Source organism: Equus asinus, chromosome 14 (genome assembly GCF_041296235.1).
Source record: "Equus asinus isolate D_3611 breed Donkey chromosome 14, EquAss-T2T_v2, whole genome shotgun sequence".
In the NCBI taxonomy this organism is placed as follows: Eukaryota; Metazoa; Chordata; class Mammalia; order Perissodactyla; family Equidae; genus Equus; species Equus asinus.
This window is the reverse complement of record NC_091803.1, coordinates 47,149,050-47,171,689: the sequence shown is the minus strand read 5'-3', so window position 1 is coordinate 47,171,689 and position 22,640 is coordinate 47,149,050. Positions and strand designations below refer to the sequence as shown.

Genomic DNA, 22,640 nt, shown 5'->3' with positions numbered 1-22,640 from the left:
GTGACCTGTCTCAGGGTGTCCTGCGCTGCGGACCCAGGACGCCCATCTAGGCCCTTTAAGGACAAGGCACCGGCTCTAAGGTGCCCCCTGCAGGGGTGAGGGCGGGCGATTGGGCGAGGGAAGTCTCCTCAGTAATAACCCGCCGACGGCCAGCTCCGCGGAGATGCGAGGGAGATCCTTACTCTTCGCCATCCTGACACGAGCTCCGACGCGTGTGGCAGCCCCTCCTCCGCCCTGTCTTGTTTCCCCACAGCACGTACCAGCTTCTGATAGATCACGGGACTCATTGTTTACGCCTATCGCTTCTCGTGCCCCCGCCCCAACTTGAGCTCAGCAACACCAGGGCAGAGGTGTTTGTCGGTTTGCGTCCCAGTGTGGAGAACAGGGAGGGGGAGCGGGAGGAGAGGTGAGGGGTGTGGAGGGGATACAGGACGAAGAGGGCAGAGATGCGGGGACGCCCGTCGAGCGCGGAGGAGTCAGAGGCTGGCTGAGCATAGCTGTGAGAGGAAGACGCCAAGGATGGGAAAGGAAGGACTTCGACAGAGGATGTGGAGGGTGCAGGAAATGCCCAAGGCCCAGGGTAGGCGCGCCCCATGGGACCTGGACGTGGACCTGCCCAGAGCCCCGGGGGCACTTCCAGCAGCAGCTCTAGAGCGAGTGGAGGAAGGCGGAGGGCAGGGGGTGTAGGGGGAGCGTGGAGTTTTCTAGAGAGGAGCAGCATCTTCACTGTGCAAACGCTGAGGACGCGCAGCCGAGGGCTGGGGGCTCCGGCCCGGCGAAGTGGAGCCGGCAGAGGGCGGGGACCCAGCCGGGCTAGGGGCGGGGCTCGCGGTGAGCAGAGGGCCTGGGGCGCGGAGTGGCAGGGGAGGCGGGGCTTCCCCGAGTCTGGGGCCGCTGAGGGGCCAGCTCGGATGATACTGGGGCCTCTCCAGCCCCCACCTGCCAACTGTTCCAGAAAACAGCGCCCTGGCCCGCGGCTCCCCGCGCTGGAGCAATCTTGGATCCCATCGCACAGGGTGGAGAGAGGATGACAGGTGTCCAGAGGCTGTGAGCTGTGAGTAGCGGCTGGACCAATGGGCGAGGGGGGGACCAGTGGGCGAGGGCTGGACAATGGGTGAGGGCTGGACCAATAAGAAAAAGACGCTCTCCCCCCCATGACAAAGGGTGAGCAGATTGTTTTGTTTGTCTGACTTTTGATTTTAACATAATTTCACACCTACAGAAAAGTTGCCAGAACTACAAAGCATTGCCATATACTCTTCACCCAGATTCCCCAATTGTCAGGAATGAAGCCAGCCACAGCAGTAATATTTATAACAACAGAATTTAGAAACAGTGTCCAATAGGAAAATAACTAAGTTATGTAGCTAGTAATATGTAAAATAAGCTTATAATATAGAGGGATGTTTACAGTATAGAGTTAGGTGGGAAAAGCAGGGATACATGGAAATATTGCTATGGAGTGTGTTCTTAATGATGTAAAATTTAAAATAGAGATTCATTTTTGAAAAGATTGACAAGAAAGATGACAACTGGAAATTCAAGGGACCCAGAACAGCCAAAACCATCCTGAAAATGAACAAAGTTGGAGAACACACACTCTCTGATTTCAAAACTTACTACAAAGCAACTGCAATCAAGACAGTGTGGTCCTGGCATAGGCATATTCATAGACAAATGGAATAGAACTGAGATTCCAGAAATAAACCCTGACTATGATGGTCAATTACTTTTCGACACAGTGCCAAATAATTAAATGGGGGAAAGAATAGTCTTTTCAACAAAAGGTGCTGGGACAACTAGGATATCCACATGCAGCAGAGTGAAGTTGGAGCCCTACTTCACACCATATACAAAAAATAACTCAAAATGGGTGTAACACTCAAATGTAAGAGTGCGACTATAAAACTCTTAGAATTCGTAGGGGTAAATCTTCGTGAACTTGGATTAGGCAGTGAGTTCTTAGATATGACATCACAAGTATAAGGAACAAAAGAATAAAACAGGGGCCAGCCCTGTGGCCGAGTGGTTAAGTTCACGTGCTCTGCTTCGGCGGCCCAGGGTTTCGCTGGTTTGAATCCTGGGCGCGGACATGGCACTGCCCAACAGGCCATGCTGAGGTGGCTTCCCACATGCCACAACTACAAGGACCCACAACTAAAAATACACAACTATGTACTGGGGAGCTTTGGGAGAACAATGAAAAGTTAAAAAAAAAAAAGGGGGGGGAGAAAAAAACAGATAAATTGTGTATCATTAAAATTAAGAACTTTTATGCTTCAAAGGACACCATTTCAACCAGGGGCAATAAAGTGAAAAGACAACCCACAGAATAAGGGAAAGTTTTTGCAGATCATATATCTAATAAAGGACTTATAGCTGGAATATATAAAGAACTTTTATGCTCAACAATAAAATGACAACCCAATTTTAAAATGGGCAAAGGATCTGACTAGACATTTCTCCAAAGAAGAGTTACAAATGGCAAATAAGCACAAGAGAAAAGGCTCAACATCATTAGCCATCAGGGAAATACAAATCAAAACCACAATGAAATGCCACTTCATATCCACTAGCAAGGCTCTAATCAGAAAGACAGATAAAAAACAAGTGTTGATAAAGACGTGGAGAAATTGGAACCCTCACACACTGCTGGGGGCCTGTAAAATGGAGCAGACCCTGTGGAAAGCAGTCTGGCAGTTCCTCAAATGGCTAAACATAGAGTTACCATACGACCTAGCAATTCCACTCCTAGGTGTATACTGCAAAGAATTGAAAACATATGTCCACACAGAAATTTATACATAAATGTTCATAGCAGAATTATTCACTCATCATTCAGTAGCCAAAAAGTGGAAATAACCCAATTGGTCATCAATAGATATATATAGATAAACAAATTGTGGTATATCCATACACTGCAGTATTATTTGGCCATAAAAAGGAAGGTACTTCTACCTGCTATAACATGGACGAACTTTGAAAACCCTATGCTAAGTGAAAGAAGCCAGACACAAAAGACCACCTATTGTATGATTCCATTTATATGAAATATCCACAATAGGCAAATCCATAGAGACCGAAAGTAGATTAATAGTTGATTGGGGAGGGGGTACTTGGGAGTGGTGGCTAAAGGTTTCTTTTCGGAGTGGTGAAAATGTTCTAAAACTGATTGTGATGATGTTTGCACATCTCTGTGAATGTACCAAAACCCATTGAATTGTACACTTTAAATAGGTGAGTTATGTGATACTTTAATTATACCTCAATAAAGCTGATACCAAAAAGAACAATAATAAACCCTTTATGTGTTAACATATTTTTATGAAAAGTTACTACGTTTTCCAAAACAAAGAAATTTCATGAGAAGAGTGGCATCGTTTTACATTCTTGCAAATCTTTTTAATGTGTACTTAATGGAAAACTACAGGTTCTCATATAGGCTTCAGCATTCAGCCTGTTACATCACACATCATGTAGCCTTTGGAATATTCCATAGGGACCTCCAGGAACCCCCAGACTATACTGTGAGAACCATTTCTCTGCTGTAAATTCCTATTTTTCCCTTTGTAATTAATAAGTATGTTCTGGGGAGATACTGTGGGATTATGTAAATAGTGGTTCCTTATTAAAACTTTCACCCTCCCGTTTTAGCGGCCATTGATGATTTTTGCCTGAATCAGTCGCCAAATGGTGATTTTCTGCATCATTCCTTGTGCAATTTTTAGTTGGCTTTCCACTGGAAGTAAGAGCTGTGCCTTCTCCCCATTTACTTACTTACATAAGTATGGACTCATGGATTCTGCTTTATTCAAAGTTGTAATCCGTTATTACCATTATTTATTTTGAACCTCAAATTGGCTCAGCTTTGGGGTGGGATCATCTGAAGGTTTCAATGAGCTGCATAAGAAATTTTCTTCTGCTGGCTAAGGAAACTGACGGGCCTAAAAATGCGTTTAAACAAAGGCTCCCTCTCAGTAAGCGCGAAGGCAAATCCTGGGGGAGACCTGGGGGTCTCAACCGCCCCCCATCCCTCACAAGTCTGAGCGCGCCCCCACTCAGGACCATCTCTCAAAGCCGCAGGTCAGCCCGACGCTCCGCCCCCCGGACGCCGCCGTCCAATCCTGGGCTTTCCCCTCCTCTTTCGTGAGTCCTGGCCCCGCCTCCCAGCACCGATTGGTCAGGCTGCCAGCTCGGCGCCGCTCAGAGAAGATCTGGAGAAGCGGATTTCGTCCGAGGAATGGGCCCCTGCGGCCCTGCTGCGCATGCTCTCCAGGAGCCCGCTCGGGCGTTCCAAGAGGCCGGCTCCTCTCCGCCCCGCGGGGTGGCGCGCGCTCCCGACGGCCGGCGCGGCGCGCGCGGGCACGGGGCTCGCTCCCGCGAGGGCAGGTGGGAGCCGGGAGCGGGCGCCCGGGTTGTGGTGGCACAGGGGCCTGGGCGCGAGGTCTACGCCTGTGGCTGCAGGGGCCGAGGCCAAAGGACCTGCCGCGGTTTCGTCGTCGGAGAGGGAGGGTCCCGCTGCCGTCGCCGCCCGGCCGGTGCCGGTGAGGACGGGCCCCAAGCGGGTTGGGGAGGGTCCCGGGTCCCACTGCTTGGCCGCGCCCCGACCGTAATCTCCCGGGGTCTCAAGGGATGCTGATGTGATGCTGAAGGGGGGGGTCCCCTGGCTCTGCGTCCCGGCGCTCGGGCCGCCCCCTTGTCCTTCACCCGCGATTCGCCCCCTTTCTCCTCGCTCTTCCCCTCAACCCACCCGACCCTGGGACTGAGCCTTGACACCCTACATCAGGGAGCCCCACAGTCGGTCGCCTCTCCTGGCCGAGTGTACCCCACCCAGTTCTGCGCCCGCCCTGGCACCGCCCCCAGCCCCGTCCCATGTTTGCGGCTCTGGAGGTCCCCGTGACCTTGCACTTTTGGCTGTCCTTACACCCCTCCTTCCACCTCTGATTAGGCAGATTGCCCGTTGCAGCTTTCAAACTTTTTTGACTCAACCTACACTGAGAAATGTATTTTACGTGCGTACTGCGTGCCTGCAGATGTAGATTACTGACAGACAAGTTTAAAGGAAGGTGCTTACCCTACCTCACATGAACGGCCCCATCTGCTCTACATCTGTCCTGTCTGTTCTGTCCTGTTCTGTTCTGTCCTATTCTGTTCCGTTCTATTCTATTCTGTTCTGTTTTGTTCAGTTCTTTCCATTCTAAAAGACTATTGCTAAGCCATTAAATGGATTTCGGGACCTAAGGAAACCCTTGCTTTAACCACAGTCTTCTGCTTCCTGACTCCTTGCCGTTGGAGGATGCTGAGCTCCAAGAATCAGATAATCACGTGTAACCTTCAATTCCCAAGAAAGTGTATATTTTTCTTATTTTGACGTTTCTCCTTTTCAGGGCTAAAATCATTTCCAGGACTTGATTTGAACTTTCTGGTTTGATTTGATCTGGTTTATCTTGTTGGACTTGGGGAAGAGCTAGTGTGTGAGGTTGGGACTGGATTGTGGAGCATTTATAACAGAAATGGAGATGATTTTTATTGCAGAGAAAGAATTGAGTTGAGCTTTAGGAAGATTAACCTGTCAGCACTGTGTAGGGAGAACTGGAATGGCCAGACGCTGGCTGGGAAGACCATTAAGGAGATGGTGGGAGTTGATGCCCTGGGGTGACGTGGAGTGGGAAGGCGTGGAAGATGGCCTGATCTAGAGAGAACGAGATTTGAGGACGTATTAGGCCTGGTTAGGGAGGAGTAAAATATAGGTAAGATTCTGATCTCAGGGGAGTGAGGCCGGGAGTACCGTTAGCTGGAATCTCCCTTTCTGTGCCCTCTGCATCTCTAAAATGCTTTGGAGCAGTGGTTCTCAGGGGACATTCAGCAATGTTGATTCTCAAGACTTGGGGGGTGCTACTGGCATCCTGCAGGCAGAATGAGGGATGCTGCTAAACATCCTCCATCACGCAGGACAGCCCCCCACAGCAAAGACTTATCTGGTCCAAAATGCCAATGGTGTTGAGAAGCCCTGCTTTAGAACAGCGGTTCCTAATCTTTGAGGGGATCACTGCCGCCTTCGCCTCTCCCGGGAGTAAGGCCTGTGGGCACGCTCGGAGACTCTGCTCGTAATCACGGGAGGGTTCAGAGCCAATTAACCCACCTCTCTGACCCTGTAGCTCCTTAGTAGGGGAGAGGAGAAAAGCAAATGGAGTCATCCAGGCGCTTTTTCAAACATCAGGACCTTCTCTCCTCCCCCGTCCACTATTTTAGGACCCCTGTTGACCCTGGACTGGGAACTCCTGTTCTTGTGTGATGACTTAGAATTTATAGGAGAATTTCACACATATTATCTCATTTGCCACTTTGCCTGTTTCACAGGTGCAATCAGCCTGGAGAAGGGATGGGATTGACCCTGGGTCTCCCCACAGCAAGCCGGCGCTGAGGACCCGGGTGTTGGTGGTCGGTGATGGTGGCTCCCGCTCTCGTGTATGAAGGTAATTCTGTTGATCTGCCATCAGCTGCCTAGCCAGGCTGTGCCTCTCAGGGCCTTACCGGCTAGGGCTTGGATCCAGCAGTGTCTGAGAGGCACCCAACAGTTCTTAATCCCATGTGTCTCTTGAGTGTTGTGTTTACGCTGAGCTGTTTGTGACCACTGGCAGGACAGTAGCATCAGAGCAGGCGATCTGAGTATTGCACTCACATTGCTTTGTACCTCAATGTGGGGGGAGAGGAGAGGCTGAGAGAGTGATGAGCCGTTAACTGTGAGGCTCTTGAACTTCCTATTTACAGCTGCCCGACTTAAAAATACTCCATTCACTCAATAAATCTTTACTGAGCAAAAATTGTATATTATAAAATAAACACAATAGGGCCCAAGTATTTGCCTTCAAACAATGACTATCCAAAATAAAAAATACATTTAAATCCACCTAGAATCAATATACCTATATATAACAAATAAAAGGTTCATAAAATAATGCTCATTTTTATTACATGCCATGCAGACTGATATTTTCTCTGTGATTTTAAAAATTGCTGTCTTTGAGGCTGGCCTGGTGGCGCAGCGGTTAAGTGCACATGTTCCACTTCGGCCGCCTGGGTTCACTGGTTCGGATCTCAGGTGTGGACATGGCACCGCTCCGCAAGCCATGCTGTGGTAGGCATCCCACATGTAAAGCAGAGGAAGATGGGCACCAATGTTAGCTCAGGGCCAGTCTTCCTCAGCAAAAAGAGGAGGATTGGCAGCAGATGTTAGCTCAGGGCTAATCTGCCTCAAAAAGACAAAAATTAAAATTAAAAAAAATAAAAAAATAAAAATTACTGTCTGGAACCCAAAGATTATCAGACCAATGACCAGGGCAGTTTGAAAAACAGCCTTAGACCAAAACAAAGGGAATAAAACTCTTTTATACAGATATAAAATGAACATGTGTGAAAGATTTTACTTAACTCATTATTAATCAAGGAACCAGTAAGATCTTACAACTAGTTCACAAGAGGATACAAAGAAGATTCTAGAAGACTATAGATGAGGAATGTTGAAATGAATGTACAAATAGAGGCAAAACTGGCTTCTTCCGCAGTGGGAAGAGTTACTTACATGTCTATATCTATTTACATGGGGGAGAGAGAATTTATGGTCTATAGACTAGAGTTATTTTGCATTGTTCTCAGTTACCTACAAGGTACAGAGTTGTAAAAATTGCTCAACACAACAAAGGCTAGAATCGGACAGGTTGGAGGGTGTTCTAGAAAATGCATAGTTTTCCATCGAAGCACAGATTTTCCCTCTGGTCTCATAATCTCAGTGGAAGACATTTTTGACACGAAATAAGGCTGGTCTCATGAGATTTGGCCTGATTATTTGCACATATGCAACAAGTGGGTTAATTCACCATCTAGGGCTTCTCGAGTTTGCTTTGCTGGAAGTCTCCATAAGGAATCTCAGATGGGATCTTTACAAGTCTGGTATTTGCTATCCTGAGGTACAGAAGCCGTGCCCAAGAAGCCCTTCCCCCAGATTTCACCTCCACCGCTTATAAATTTGGGCAGATTCCTCTCTTCTTGAGGTTCCCAAAATACCCCAAGGTGTCTGAAACTTGTTAAATTGTTAAAGGATCATTTCAAAAACAGTGAACTCATGACTCTCCCACTGATATAAAACAAACAGAGGTAAGTGATTTTATTTAACACATTGATGAGGGAAGCTGGACAATGTGCCGGATTCAATGAGGTAATGTATGTCGAACACTTCACGGGGTGGCCAGCACAGGGGAAACCGCGGGTCCTTCCTAAGGTAGCCACGTAGCTGTGGGCCACCTATTTCTCAAGGCCTCTATGCCAGTGTTCCTCAAAGGCAAGCCCATGGTCCACCAGTCCCAGAGCCTCACAGGGTCCTTGTTAAAAATCCAGATTCTCAAGTCCCTCTCCAGATCCTGGGTCAGAATTTTGGATGTGAAATTCAGGCATCCGCCTTTTTATCAAGTGCCCCAGGTAATTCTTATGGAGACTAGAATCGCACATACAAGTACCTGACATAAAAGTTTCCCGAAAACTGTACTTTACCTCATTAGATGGACGCACCCTTTCTAGTCTCTTTCATCTTTTTAAAGACTGGTCTGAAGCTGGGTTTCTCAGCCTTTGCACTGTTGGCATTTTAGACCAGATCCTTCTTTGGGGTGCAGTGGGTGGGGAAGCTGCCCTGGGCACTGTGGGGTGTCGAGCGGCATCTGAGGCCCCTACCCACTAGATGCTGGTAGCATGCCCCACCCCACAGTTGTGACAACCAAAAATGTCCCCAGATATTGCCAAATGTCACCTGGGGCGGGGGCAGATGACCCTGATTGAGAACCATAGTCTTAACCCACTGCCTTGATACCTCGGCATCCTCAATTTGAAAAGAACCATTTTAACTTGTTTTAAGAGTTTAGGCCCTAGAGGCAGACGTGGGAGGTTGGAATGCTGACTCCATCCTTTATGGGCCTGGCTTTGGTCACAGGAACCTAAAGTGAAGCCTTCTGTTCCTCCTCTGCAAGATGAAAGAACAGTAGAGTCTAACTGATCCTCGGTGATTTGGAAAATAACGCACACAAAGTCCTTAGCATCGTGCCAGGCCCATGGTTGGCATTTGGTAAATATTAAATGTTGTGATGACAGTCCTTCAGATTCTTGAAGGATGTATTTGTCAGAATCCAAGAGGGAAAACAGACACGACTGTCAGATTTCAAGTGGGGATTTCATTGCTCTGCCTGGTAGTGGAAGAGGCGAGAAGCCAAACTTGGTGAACAGACCAGAGATGAGTGGTGGCTAGAAGCTGTGCCCACAGCCAGGCAGGGGGTCCAGGGCAGCAGAGGGGCCCCTGCAAAGCTGGAGCACACTGCAGTGGCGGAGGCAGGTAGCTGCGCACACACCCTCCTCACTCCGCCCTCCAGGATCCCCCTGTGCCTCCCATCAGCCAAATCAGTGGGCAGCGATGATGATCAGCCATGAAACAGCTGGTTTGTAGGGACGCCTCAGTGCGCTGACTACTTACTCTGAAGGCGCCTGCAGCTCTGTGCACCAGTATCCTCTCTGACTGGCGTTTCTGTCTTTAAGCCTCAGCTGCTGAGGGCACAGGGAGGTGCATTGGCCCTGGACCACCGGGGCCTGGGTCCGAGTCCAGACTCTCACCAGCTGTGCAGTCCTGCACCGCTCACTTCAGGCTCCAAGCCTCAGTTTCCCCAGAGGCAGAGTGGGGATGATGGTGTCACTTGCAAGAGAGATTGTTTGGGTGATGGTACTGGAGGTGTGGGCTGATGTCATAGGATTTTTGTTCCTGGCTCAGACCAACGGCGTGGCTCTGGGCGCGCTTTGGGGGGCGGGGGGGGGTTCTCTCTTTCTCACCCTTCTACCCAGAAGGTCTCTGGGTCACTTATTATATCTGAAACTTCCATTGTGTCTATAAATTTGAAATTTGGGTTTTCAAAAACCTTTTATTTTGAGTTAATTTTAGACTTTTTAAAAAAATTTTATTTTTTCCTTTTTCTCCCCAAAGCCCCCCTGGTACATAGTTGTATATCTTTAGTTGTGGGTTCTTCTAGTTGTGGCATGTGGGACGCTGTCTCAGCATGGCTTGACAAGCAGTGCTATGTCCGCACCCAGGATTCGAACTGGCAAAATCCTGGGCTGCCGCAGCGGAGCACACAAACTTAACCACTCGGCCATGGGGCTGGCCACACTTAATTTTAGACTTTTAAAAAATTACAGGGGCCAGCCCTGTGGCCTGGTGGTTGGGTTTGTGTGCTCCACTTCAGCGGCCTAGATTTGCAGGTTTGGATCCCGGGCAAGGATCTATGCTGCTAGTCAGCCATGCTGTGGTGGCGGCCCACATACAAAATAAAGGAAGATTGGCATGGATGTTAGCTCAGGGCTAATCTTCCTCTAGTAAAAAAAAAAAAGTGTTAAAAATTACAAAAACAGTACAAAGAATTCCCATATACCCATCCCCCAGTCTCCCTGAATGTCAGCTATCCGTGATCAAAACCAGGAAATCAGCTTTGGTGCAGCATTATTAACTGAAACTCCTAATCTTATTCAAATGTCACCAGCTTTTCCACTAGCATCCTTCTCTGTTCTGGGATCCAGTCATCACGTCTCCTTAGGCTCCTCCAGTTGTGACAGGTCCTCCACCTTTCCTTGTCTTTAATGACCTTGACACTTTGGAAGGGTCCTGGTCGGTTGTTTGGTTGACTGTCCCTCCTCGTGGCTCGTCTGGTTGGAATGGGGGTGCGTTGGGCAGGGGTATCACAGAGATGATGCCGTGTTCTTCTCTGTGCGTCTCACCGAGGAGGTCAGGGCGTTGGTGTGTCTTATTCCTGGTGAAGTTGACCTTGATCTCTTAGGATCTCAGGGGGTATCTGTGAGATTTCCCTGTCTTTCCCTCTGTAGTTAATAAATGTCTTGGGGGAGATACTTCAAGGCTATGCAAGTCCCACAACAGCGATTTTTAATGTACTTCACTTTTATTCATTTCTGTGTTCTATTGTTTGTTTTACTCTTTATTTTCTCATGTGACACTGTCGCATAGGAATGGAATCCCTGCTTTTTCTGAGTTACGGAGTTAAAAAAAAATTACCAAGGAAGAGATACAGCCTATCTTTAAAGCATTTGATATTTTCCCACTGTAAAAAGAGTTCATGCGCTTTGTAAACAACTCTGAGAAAATGAAATTTAAGGAAAAAATTAATCACTATTTTTACTACTTTTAACATTTTGAGATATTTCTTAATTATTGAAGGTTTTTTAAAGTCATGAATATAGAAAATAAAATTAGTCAATAAATAACAAAGATGATCAGAGTGGGGAAGAGAGAGAAGAAAAGAAAAGTGGATTGAGGGCTACAGGGAGTGTCTGGTCCAAGTTACGCTTTGGTCTGTTTTTGAAAACCTTGCTTGTTTAGTTTAGAAAAGATAGTCTTTGCTGAATTTGTTAATTGGATTCTGATTTCTGACTAATAAGTTTTGAAAATACAGACGTTTTTGGAAGTCTTCTTGATTTGTTTTTGTGACATGGAAAAACTCTCAAATTCTTGTTTTGGAAACGGGTGGTGCATTTAATTAATTTTACCGAGGATGGACACGTATATTTTGAGGAGCTACATCGCCATCTCGTGGCCTTCTGCGGTATTGCTGCTGAGGATTTCGAAGGTGTTTTCATGACTGTGAGGGGCCTCTGTGTCATAATGCCCCGTCCTTTACAAAGGCTCCATCTTCTCTACGGGGGGCGGCTTCCCACTCTAAAGTGGAGTGAGATAGCAGATGACATGTTGACCACAGTGTGTGTGCAACAGAAAATAAAGTGTATGTTAAAAGCACTAACACAGGAATGGAAATAGCTGTGCATTCGAGTGGCAGGGTTATGGGTGATTTACTAGTATCATGTTCTTAATATTTTTAAAATGTTTTCTATATAGTTTTTATAATATAATATTAGCAACCTACAAAATGTCTCAATATCTAATCCATGCCACCCCTCTCCTCCGATGAGGAAACCCAGCCCAGGAGTGAGAAGCATGTTTACAGTGTGTTTTTAATCCAAGTGACCCCGGAGACCTGAGGCATACCTGTAAGGATTTTTGAAAACGGCTTTATTGAGATATGAGTCACTTACATACAGCTCCCCCATCTAAAGTGTATAATTCAATGTTTTTTGTGTATTCACAGAGTTGTGCAACCATCATACGATCAATTTTACAACATTTTCTTTGCCCCGAAAAGAAACCCCACATCCCTTAGCATCACTCCCTAATCTCCCTCTGCCCCTGGACCCATGCAGCCACTCACCTGCCTTCCATCCCTGTGGATGGGCCTGTTCCGGACATTTCAGAGAAGTGGGCTCACACAGCCTGCTGTCTTTTGTGTTTGGCTTCTTTCAGCGAGCATGTTTTCAAGGTTTGCCCACATTGGAGCATCTAACAGAATGTCCCTCCTTTTTATTGCTGAATAAATCCCATTGTATGGACAGACCACACACAGGCCAGAGCAGGTATTTCAGAGGGAGAACATGGTTTACGGACCCCCAGCCAGTGCTGATCCTGCATGATAGCCAAAGAGGGAAGGAGGGTCTGCAGAGTTAGGGGCAGCCGCCTGCTAGCCAGCGTGAGAAGGAAGGGGTGAGGGCTCTTCTTGCGAAGTCAAACTGTTGAGGGAAGGAAGTTTCTCTTAGGTTTTGTTTTAGGATGCCTATAGGGAGACCTATGAACTGTGAGGGTCCAAATGCAAAGAACCAGCTGAGGCAAAGAGGTTTGGCGAGCAGGGCGAGCAGGGTCTGAAGGAGGAGAAAGGACCCCGAGGGGAGGGGATGTACCGAGCGGACCGGATGCAGACACTTCATTTTCCAAATCAGGATGGAATATGTCCGCTCTCTGTATCCAGACAGTGAAGAGTGATAAGAGTTATGAGGATGTCCACCCTTGATGGATTAAATGTGAAACAGAGAAAACTTGCACAACTGAATCGTGGAGAGATAACTTCAGTTAATCAGAAATCTGCCGTCGTATGGAGAACTCATTCACCCATGACGCTAGGTAAACGGGGCATTAGCACATACAGTTTGTTACAGGTGTTTTTCTCCTGTGTGGTAAAGTATATGACAAAAACTTACAACTCTAATCATTTTTAAGTGTACGGGTCAGTGGCATTAAGTACAGTCCCATTGTTGTACAACCATCGCCTGCATCCATCTTTTCGTCATCCAGAACTGAAACCCTGTCCCCATCACACAGCAGCCCCTGCTCCCCCGGCCCCGCCCCAGCAACCACCATCTGACTGCTGTCTCGTGGATTCGACAACTCTGGCTACATCACATAAGTGGAATCACACAGCAGCGTCCTTTTGTGACAGGCTTATTTCATGTGACAGACTTTTAAACTAGTAATCCTCATTTGCTCTCCTTTATATTTAATATTCTCATTCCTCTCGCTGGATTACCAGCCCTTTAAACGTGATGGTCTGAGGGATTGAACCTCTGTGTAGCGTGGCACCTGGAGTTCCGAAGCACTTTGATGTTGGATGTTTCACAACCAACTAGTATTCCTCTATCCATCAGAAAGCCAGAGGCTGGCCCAGTGGCATAGTGGTTAAGTTCACATGCTCCACTTCAGTGGCCTGGGGTTCGCTGGTTCAGATCCTAGGCACAGACACACACCACTCATTAAGCCACTCTGTAGCAGCGTCCCACATACAAAATAGAGCAAGATTGGCACAGATGTTAGCTCAAGGCCAATCTTCCTCAAAAAAAAAAGCCGGGGGTGGGGGGGGACAGCCTGGTGGTGTAGCAGTTAAGTTTGCATGGTCTGCTTCAGCGGCCTGGGGTTTGCCACTTCAGATCCCGGGTGTGGATCTATGCACTGCTCATCAAGCTATGCTGTGGCAGGCATCCCACATATAAAATAGAGGAAAATGGGCACAGATGTTAGCTCAGGGCCAATCTTCCTAAAAAAAAAAAAAAAAAAAAAAAGCCCGAACTCATCAGGTTAGTCACTTGCCAAGAATAGCAGTTACTGCTGTGTAACAAATGACCCTGATCTTACTGGCTTAAAATAATGGTAGTTTATTATTCATCAGGGGTCCATGGGAGGCTGGGCTGTTCCTCTGCTGGTTTCCTTGGGCTTCTTCAGGTGGCTACACACAGCTGGAGGGTGCACTGGACTGGACAGTGCCAGTGGTCTTCCTGTGGCCTCTCCTACAGCCACCTTCCCTGGCAGTCACAGGGCCATGTCCCTCGAGGGCCAGGACTTCCAAACCCCACAGCATGCTTCTGCCACGCTCAAGTCACTCAGTGAGTGACCAATCAGGGCTGGAGGCCAGTCCAGATTCCAGACTACATTCCAAAGGGGCCTGCTTACTGTGTGGGAGGATTTGTGGTCCTTAAACAATCTACACTCAAGGTGCTTTAATGAGTAAGAATGGGGACCGGCAGTCGAATCCAGATTCTGGGCCGCTGCGGCACCCGTGCGTTTCCGCGGTTGGTCGTCAGCCATAGTTCACAGTATCCTTTGAGGTACACGGATCTTGGAAGCCTTTTAAACAGAAATTTCAGTTGAGAGGATTGCACTGTTTCCTAATTCAGGGTCCCCATGACTTTGGTACAGGTCCACGGCAAAGTGGGGGGTTCTTTGTCTTGCCAAACCCCGCTGGTCCAGAGGAGGCCAGGCTTCGGCGTCCGGTCGTCTGAGACGGAGCCCGTTGGTGTGTCACGTCCCTGCAGCCCCCACTCCTGTCCCGCTGCGTGGACAGTGACCGCAGGGCTTTGGGTGGCCTGAGTTGTCTGAAAGGCCAGCTGTGGGACGGAGGGCCGGCTTCTCTGCGCCTTTTCGCCTGGGTGGAGGTCGCGGGGAAGACAGGAGCGCCAGCAGCTACCAGGTGCCAGGAGGTCGCGGTTCGAGCCTCCACGTTCATTCATCCGCAGACTGCAGAACTCTCGGGCCCTAGGGGCGGGCTGCCGGCGGAGGGACGTGCGCCGGGGCCAATCAGCGTGCGGGGTGGGCGGCCTGTGGGCGGGGCCTGCGCCGGGGCGTCTCCCCGCTGCGGGCGGCCCTGCAGGGAGGACCGGTCCCGGTCCCAGGTCCCGCCCCGCCACGTCGCCCTGCGGGCGGGATGGGCAGGCCCGGGAGGGAGCGCACAGGAGGAGCAGGGGCTGGCTTGTCCCGGGACGCGGCGAGGGGGGAGGATAGGGGCGGGAGGACAGGCGGGCACTCCCAGGCAGGTGTCCCTTCCCCGGGCGGGTTTCCTTGAGTCCTGCCCTCAGGACAGGACTTCGCTGCGGCCCTCGGGGCGGCGGTCAGGGCAGGGGCGGGGGACACTGTCCGGACGCGGCGACCCCTGCTCTTCGGCCCTGGCTGCGGCTCCGCGCTGGCTGACCAGGCCATGGGGAGCCGGTGTGGACCCCAGACCAGGAAACTTCAGAGCAAGAATGAGGAACCCCAGGGCAACCGCAGAATTTGGGGTGGAGGTGACAGCTCACAAGTGGGGAATCTGCAGTGTGAGGGGAGGCTACTGTTTCTGGGCTCCTGCTGGGAGGTGGAGAGGATCTGCCATCCTCCACCACCCACTTCCCCAAGAAGACAAAAAGGCCACCCCACACTGATGCCCCAGGGCCCAGTGACCCTGCCAGAGCGCGGGGCCTTTATCCCTGTAATCCGTCCTGTCTGCTTCTCCAGGCCTGAAGCCAGGGAGCCCTTAGTGACCACAGGTTCTCGGGACACCTCCACAGCCCTGTCCCCACTCAGCTGAGGCAGCACTGGCACCAGCGCAGGCACCAGGCCGCTGCCCTCGTGGGGTCCTGGCAGCTCCTGAGGGCTGGGATGGGACCTGGTCTACTTGTGAGTCCAGAGAGACCCTCCCCCGGCCTGGCTTCCCCTTGTGCTCTGCAGAGTACCAGCTGGGCCTGGCCCCTGTTCCCTGGGACCCGGTGTCAGGGGAAAGGGCACTGGGCATTCTGGGAGGGTCAGTGGCCTGAGCTCACATCCCACAGTGCTCGTCTCTGACTGTGGCGCTCAGTGACACCAGTTACTGTTGTCCTGGCCCAGGTGCGCCAGGTGCCGTGTGGGGCCGGCTCTGGATCCACCTTGACTGGCCTCCCAGCTCCGTGCTCCATGGCTGTGTGGGTGGCCCCGCTGTGCCTCAGCATCCTCACCTGCAACCTGGGGCAATAAGAATGATGAGCTTTCATACTATGGGGCTGAAGGTGAAATGGAAAATCCTGTGCAAACGCTGCACCCCGTGCTCAGCACCTGCGGGCCTCGATTCAGAGTCACTGTTAGCAGCACCTCGGTACCCTCCACGCCCCTGAGAGCTCTGTGGTTTGCAAGCTTTACATTCAGGAAAGTGAGGTTTGAGTGGGGCAGGGGGGCGTCCCCTTGTGGGCCCAGAGAGGAAGTAGCCCAGCAGAGGCCCTGGCCCAGGGGTCTCTGGCTCCCTTCAGGTCCTTCCCCACCTCGCAGCCCCGGCCCCAAGCAGCCCCATGTGCCCTGACCTCCAGCCCGGATCCGTTTTCCTGAGTCCCAGGCCCAGGGCGCCTCCCCTGATGGGATTCTGCCTCTTCCCTTAGGACGGAGCCCCTGGATTCCCAGCTTCCTTGTCAAGGAGGAGGAAGGACATCCATCTGCTGGGGCCTGAGTGTGGCCTGGGGGACAGGCCATCGGTCCCGGAATGCCCCTGCCTGAGCCCAGCGAGCAGGAGGCTGAGAGTGTGAAGGCCGGCCAGGAGCCGTCCCCTGAGTCCCCTGAGCTGGGCACAGATGTCATCCCTGCAGCCCCCACAAAGCCCAAGGAGTTCTCCAAACTGGTCCTGCTGACAGCCTCCACCGAGAATGGGGATGGAGTGGACTCCCAGCCCAAAGGAGTGCCCTGCGCCGTGTCCCTGGAGATGTCTGGTGCTGACACCCTGGCCAGGACCCCCCACATCCTGCCATCAGAGGAGCAGGGGGGTGCAGTCCAGCCAAGCCCCCTGGCCTCTGAGCAGAAATGCAGCAAACCAGACACAGGTGAGTTGCGGGCCTGCTGCCCCTGGCCCCACACCTTTATGGTCCTGCATGCTCAGACTTGGGCCTGGCTCACCCCGCTTCCTAGCAGGGTAACCTTGGCCATCCTGTCCCTGTCCTGAGCCTAGCTTCCTCATCTCTAATCACGACCCTGTCCCTTGTTGGTGTGATGATTGCAGGACATTAACCCTGTGTGCCCCCCAGTGCTCCCCTCCACACCCCTGACCTCTAGCCTTGCTCCATGCTGGCTAACCCCGCATCAGCTAAACCCAGCCTCCCCTTGCCCTCAGCAGCCCCCAAGCCCCTGGAGTTCCTGAGGACCCCATTTGGGGGCCGCCTCCTGGTCCTCGAGTCCTTCCTGTACAAGCAGGAGAAGGCCGTGGGCGACAAGGTCTACTGGAAGTGCCGGGAGCATGCCGAGCGGGGCTGCCGGGGCAGGGCCATCACCCGTGGGTCACGGGCCACAGTGATGCGGGACCACTGCCACCCACCCGATGAGGAGGGCCTGGAGGCCCGGCGCCAGAGACAGAAGCTGCCCAGCCCAGCCCTTCCGGAAACCTTAGGGGGTCCCCAGAGCCCTGGAAGCCAAGTGGAGGAGCCACTGGAGGGGGTGGGCCCATGGCTGTGCCCCCAGGAGCCAGAGTCTGCCCCAGCACTGCTGCTGAGCAAGCCGGCCCCGGAGGAGGAAGAGGGGCTGCGAGCCCTGTCGCTGCTCAGCCTGCCCCCCAAGAAACGCCCGACACTGGGGACCGGTGAGTGTCCCTACCCTGGCTCCACTCGGGCAGGCAGGAACCTGCAGGCCCTTTTCTGTGCCCAGATAGAAATGTGGGGTCCCATGTGGTTTTTTAATGTGCTCAAAGTCAGAACAACTTTTAAAAGTATAATCATTAAGCCCATGGACTAGAACTAGTGCTCCTAAACCAGGGGTCCTTCTGGAATTTTCTGATGCAGCAGGGTGGGTGTGGGGCCCAGAAACGTGAGTTTTCACAGGCCCCGTGTGATTCTGGTAACCCATGAAGATTCTGTTGACCTTTGGGAAGGTCAGCTTAGTGAGAGTCTTGAGTTTTGGGCCCAGGTTCAAGTTCCAGCCCCACCTCACTTTGCTGGGTGGCCTCAGATCAGTAACTGGGCTTCTGGAATTTCTGGAGCTTTATCCTAAGATGAGTGAGAGCCTAGAAGTTTGGGAGACTAGGCATTTGGTGCGTGGGAAGTGCTCGGCGCTGCTCCAGCAGCTGGTAGACAGAGTCTTCGAGGTTTTGATTGCCCGTAACTGGGAGTGGGGCTTGGTCCCGAGGCTGGGGGCCTCCTGACCCAGAAAGGATTCAAAGATTCAATGGTTTAAGGCAGCCGCCCCCCTGGGTACCTGGGGCAGGGCGAGCCAGAGAGAGACTTATTTTTCACTGTGAATCACTTGGTACCAGTGGCATTTTATGGCATGTGCATGTATTATTCCAACAACGGATAAGGTTTTCAAACAAATCCTAAGAAAAAGTATGGCCAGGAGTGACTGAGCACATGGCTGTGTAGTCAGAGCCAGCTCGGCCCTTCCCGGTGTGTGACCTTGGATGCAGCATTTAACCTCTGAGAGCCGTGGCCTCCTCTCTGACCACCGGCAGAGGAACCGAAACTCCCCCGTGGGTTGCTGGGTGTGGGGTCAGTGGGAATGGACCTGGGGCCCCCACACGCCCAGCTCAGGGGAAGCCATGGTAAATGTCACTGGAAAGGAGAACAGGACATGGCCATGCTCCCCTAGCCCACATCCCCCCACACCCCAACCTGCTCCCCTGGGCCGGCTGTGACCACCCTGGATCCCTCCTCCAGGAGAGCCCCGGCCCCTGGAGTTCCTGAGGACATGCTACGGGGGCAGCTTCTTGGTGCACGAGTCCTTCCTCTACAAGCGGGAGAAGGCCGTGGGGGACAAAGTGTACTGGACTTGCCGGGACCACGCGCTGCACAGCTGCCGCAGCCGGGCCATCACCCAGGGCCAGCGGGTGACCGTGATGCGCGGCCACTGTCACCCGCCTGACATGGAGGGCCTGGAGGCCCGGCGGCAGCAGGAGAAAGCCATGGAGACACTGCAGGCTGGGCCGGGAGGTCCCGGGGGCCAAGTGCACAAGCTATTCCAAGGCGTGGACAGCCTGTTGTACCGCAGGGGCCCCGGCAGCCTGACGCTCACCAGGCCGCGGCCAAGGAAGCGTGCCAAGGTCAAAGATAAGGGCCTGGTCCAGCCCCAAGCCTCGCAGGGAGCCCCTGAGGACCAGGATGAGGACCTGGGTGAGTCCTCCACACCCACTGGCCCAGGGGTTGGCCCCTTCAAGGCTGGTTTCCTAAGGTCCTGGGAGGTGGGAGGGGGCCCCTGAAGCCCCAAGTTCCTACCTCCCTCTCCTGAACCCGCTCCGATTTGTCCCCAGGAGGCCCTGAGTTCCTGAGGACCCCGCTAGGGGGCAGCTTCCTGGTACATGAGTCCTTCCTCTACCGGCGGGAGAAGGCGGCGGGGGAGAAGGTGTACTGGACGTGCCGGGACCAGGCCCGCATGGGCTGCCGCAGCCGGGCCATCACCCAGGGCCCGCGGGTGACCGTGATGCGCGGCCACTGCCACCCGCCCGACCTGGGGGGCCTGGAGGCCCTGAGGCAGCGGGAGAAACGCCCAGGCTCAGCCCAGCGGGGCAGCCCAGGTAGGATGATGGCGGAGCAGGCCTCAGGGATGAGCAGGAGATGCAGCCAGCCAGCCTTGCCCACTTGACCTCCCATGTCCCCAGCAGATGCCCTGTCCTTCCTCCCTGCAACACTCTGGAAGGAGTGAGCCCTCTCCTCTTACTCTTTCCTTTCCTCCCTTCCCCTCCTCACCCACCGCATCCTGCATCCTGCCCTCTGTCGGGTGGGGTCCTCACCCTCCCGCTCAGACCGCCCGCCTGCCCCCACGCCTCTGCAGCACTTGCTAGACCAAGCTCCTTCCTCCTGCTCCTTTTCTCGTCATAAGAATTGACAGGATGGACAGAGGAAGCTATTGCACAAGGCCAGTCTCTCGTTTGTATGGTGGGTAGATGACAGTTCCCAGTGACAGGACGCCTGACAGACCGGGTGGCAGAGGGTGTATTTTCATGTAATCGATTTCTTTGCCCCTCTAGCTGTTCTCCATAAATATCTATTGTCGTCCCTGAGGGATCCATGACGAGGGGCACAGCCCCACTCTTGTCGTCTGTGCCCCCCTGGGAGGCGCCACGGTGCTGGTGTTCTGCTCTCGAGGTCACCATACCGTGAACACTCTCGTCCTGTCCTCCTGAGCAGGGTGGTTTCAGCCCGGCCGTGTCTCCGTCCAGCTCCCCATTTGGTCCGGCACCTGCCTCTCCTTCGGGCCCCGTTCCTGCCGTGTTCTGAGGCCTCTGAGTCTCCCATGCTTGAGGTCTCTGGTTTCGTTTCCTTCTGACTCTCTTTTTATTCATTTCCACATAACTTCTGTGGACAAGGAGGTGTTGCCACAAGACACAGGGCAGCCCCTGCAGGGTCCTCACCCCCAACTCCCACCCAGAGAACCCCTCTGAGCGCCTTCCATTGTTTTTCGGGGAGTCTGCCGCCCCATTTCTTAATATGCGCTTTCACCGCTATCAGTTGGTGTTGTAATTTCCTTGTGGCCTGTGGCCTTCCGGGGAGAGGCAGTAAGGACTCAGCGGTCCCCCGCAGCCCGCTTCTCACAGGTCCTGCAGGTTTTGTTTTCGTGTTATTGTAAACATCTGCTCACGGCTGAGCTGGGAGTGCGCTGCGGCCTGTTTCCCTCCTTACGCGGCTGTTTTCTCTGCAGCCCGGTGGCTCCTTTGTTTGTGGGCCTCGTGTTCTGTGTGCCCCTCCTGCTCACGTGTCACTTCAGCCCATCAGCAGAAGCTCTGGGTTCCGCTCCAGGCCCCCCAGCCCTGCCACCCCCTGTCCCGGGGGTCCCCTGGGCGGGATGCCTGCTCTGGGCCCCGCTTTCTCTTGCTCGGTTTACTCCCTTGTCTTTCGAAGCCCCTCCTCTAGTCAAGCGTCCCTGGAGCTCACGCTGTCGAGACCCTGTGTGCCTGAAGATGGCTGCCACCTCGCCTCACACGTCATCCAGTCCCTGTTCTTGGGTGGCCCGCAGCTTTCTGAGGACCGACCCTAGGCGTGTGGTGGCCCTTTGCTTGCAGTTTTTGGGTCGTGTCTCCATCCCTGTGGCACCTGGCTGTGCTGGGGGCAGTAGGGGCCTTTTCAGGCCAGAAGCTCAGTCCTTCCCTCTGGGTGGTTTTCTCCTGCTCCTCGATACCCTCCACTCCCAACTCTCTTTCTTTCTGTTGCTCCTGTTTGTCAGATGTCCGTCTGCCTGGGACCACCATCTGTGACATTTCTTCGAGTTTGTCTCCGGTCCTTCTGTTTACTTTGACTTTTGCTCTCGTGTCTGAAGGTCTCCTGTGTGGTCCGTCATCCAGGGGCACAGCAGCCCCGTCTCTCCGGCCTCTGGCTGTAGCCTTGTTCCTCTGAGCTGCGGTCTCTGCCTTTTAAAGCAAAGCTTCTCTCGCGTGTCCCGTGATCTTGGCCGTCTGCTCCTGTTTAAGGGGAGACTGACATGCTCTGCACGGGGGCGCGGCCCGGGCGCTGAACTGCAGGAGGCTGCTGTGGCCGATGGCCTCCACCTCGAGACCCCGGACGTTGCCTCTGTGGGTCCGCAGGCTGGTCGGTGCCCACAGGACGGCCTCCCACAGGCGGCTCAGCCTGGCTGCCGCAGTCATTCCGGGACTCGGGCAGGGAAGTGGGTGGACATGTCGGTTCCAGATGCAGACTTCCACTATCTCCGCACCGGGCACGGGAGCTCCCATCTCATTGCTCTTCACACAGATCACCTTTACCCAGCCGGCTGTTTAGGCCTGCCCTGGACCTCACCTTCAGAGGGACCTTGCTGCCCCAGCTCAGCCACTGGCCTGCACTGTGCTCAGTGGCCTCCCCTCTGGGCTGGCGGTTTGCCGAGTGTGACCACACACCCCCTCTTCTCTGCCTCCAACACTCTGTCGGCGCCTCTGTTCTGCTGCCCTCCCCCTCCTTTCCAGATCTCTGGCCTGTGCCCTGTGCCTTCATCCTTTCTCAGTGGACATGTTTATCAGTCACATGGCTCCGCTCCATGGCCAGAGGCCCCTCCCTGGCCCCGCTTCTCCAGGGTGCCCTCACCCCCATGGCCTCTGCTGTTCCCCTGTCTATCTCCAGTCCTCTGTGTGATCCTGGTGCCTGGACAAGGGAAGAGAGTCTGGGCAGAAGCACACGGCCACCTCCTGGCGTCCTCCCTCTCCGCATGTCCCAGACAGCAGCCACACACTCCTTGCCTTTTCTCCCACCCTGGGTCAAATCCCCGCCCAGCCTGGCTCTCCAGGAGTGGACCCTTGACCCTTCTACAGCCCCATCGCCCACTGTGCACACAACGCCCATTTCGTTCCTGATAGCTGGTCCCCCAAAGGGACCGTCCACTTATTCCTCCAACTCAGCAGGGACCGCATGGCCCTATGTATCCCCTCCCCCCATTGAGGGCACCTAGGATAAGTGAGGGGACATAGCAAAGACACCTCCTTCTGCAGGCACTGTGAGGTGGGGACAGACCCCTGCCTTCAAGGGCCTCCACCTCACCAGTCTCCCGCCTCCCT

At 52.9% G+C, this 22,640-nt stretch overlaps 1 protein-coding gene and 1 long non-coding RNA gene across 5 annotated transcripts in view; both read left to right on the top strand.

The window, feature by feature from the left end:
- The first annotated feature begins 5 nt into the window (after window positions 1-5).
- LOC123276755 (uncharacterized) lies at window positions 6-3,273 on the top strand. The gene is made up of 3 exons (XR_011494026.1): window positions 6-580; window positions 956-1,054; window positions 1,513-3,273. It is a non-coding gene; the product is annotated as an uncharacterized lncRNA (long non-coding RNA).
- Window positions 3,274-4,258: 985 nt separating this feature from the next.
- The window catches only part of FLYWCH1 (FLYWCH-type zinc finger 1), a 27,622-nt gene continuing 9,240 nt past the window's right edge, over window positions 4,259-22,640 (top strand). The window contains exons 1-7 of one of the 4 annotated variants that reach the window (XM_070485119.1): window positions 4,259-4,544; window positions 6,361-6,476; window positions 12,865-13,045; window positions 16,570-17,004; window positions 17,295-17,753; window positions 18,823-19,275; window positions 19,413-19,676. In XM_070485119.1, the coding sequence (XP_070341220.1) occupies window positions 16,671-17,004; window positions 17,295-17,753; window positions 18,823-19,275; window positions 19,413-19,676 (1,510 nt within the window). In that variant the 5' untranslated portion in view covers window positions 4,259-4,544; window positions 6,361-6,476; window positions 12,865-13,045; window positions 16,570-16,670. Of the gene's footprint in view, window positions 4,545-6,360; window positions 6,477-12,864; window positions 13,046-16,569; window positions 17,005-17,291; window positions 17,754-18,822; window positions 19,276-19,412; window positions 19,677-22,640 lie in introns of all 4 variants that reach the window. The other 3 variants (XM_070485117.1, XM_070485118.1, XM_014833157.3) reach the window with 3 other exon arrangements.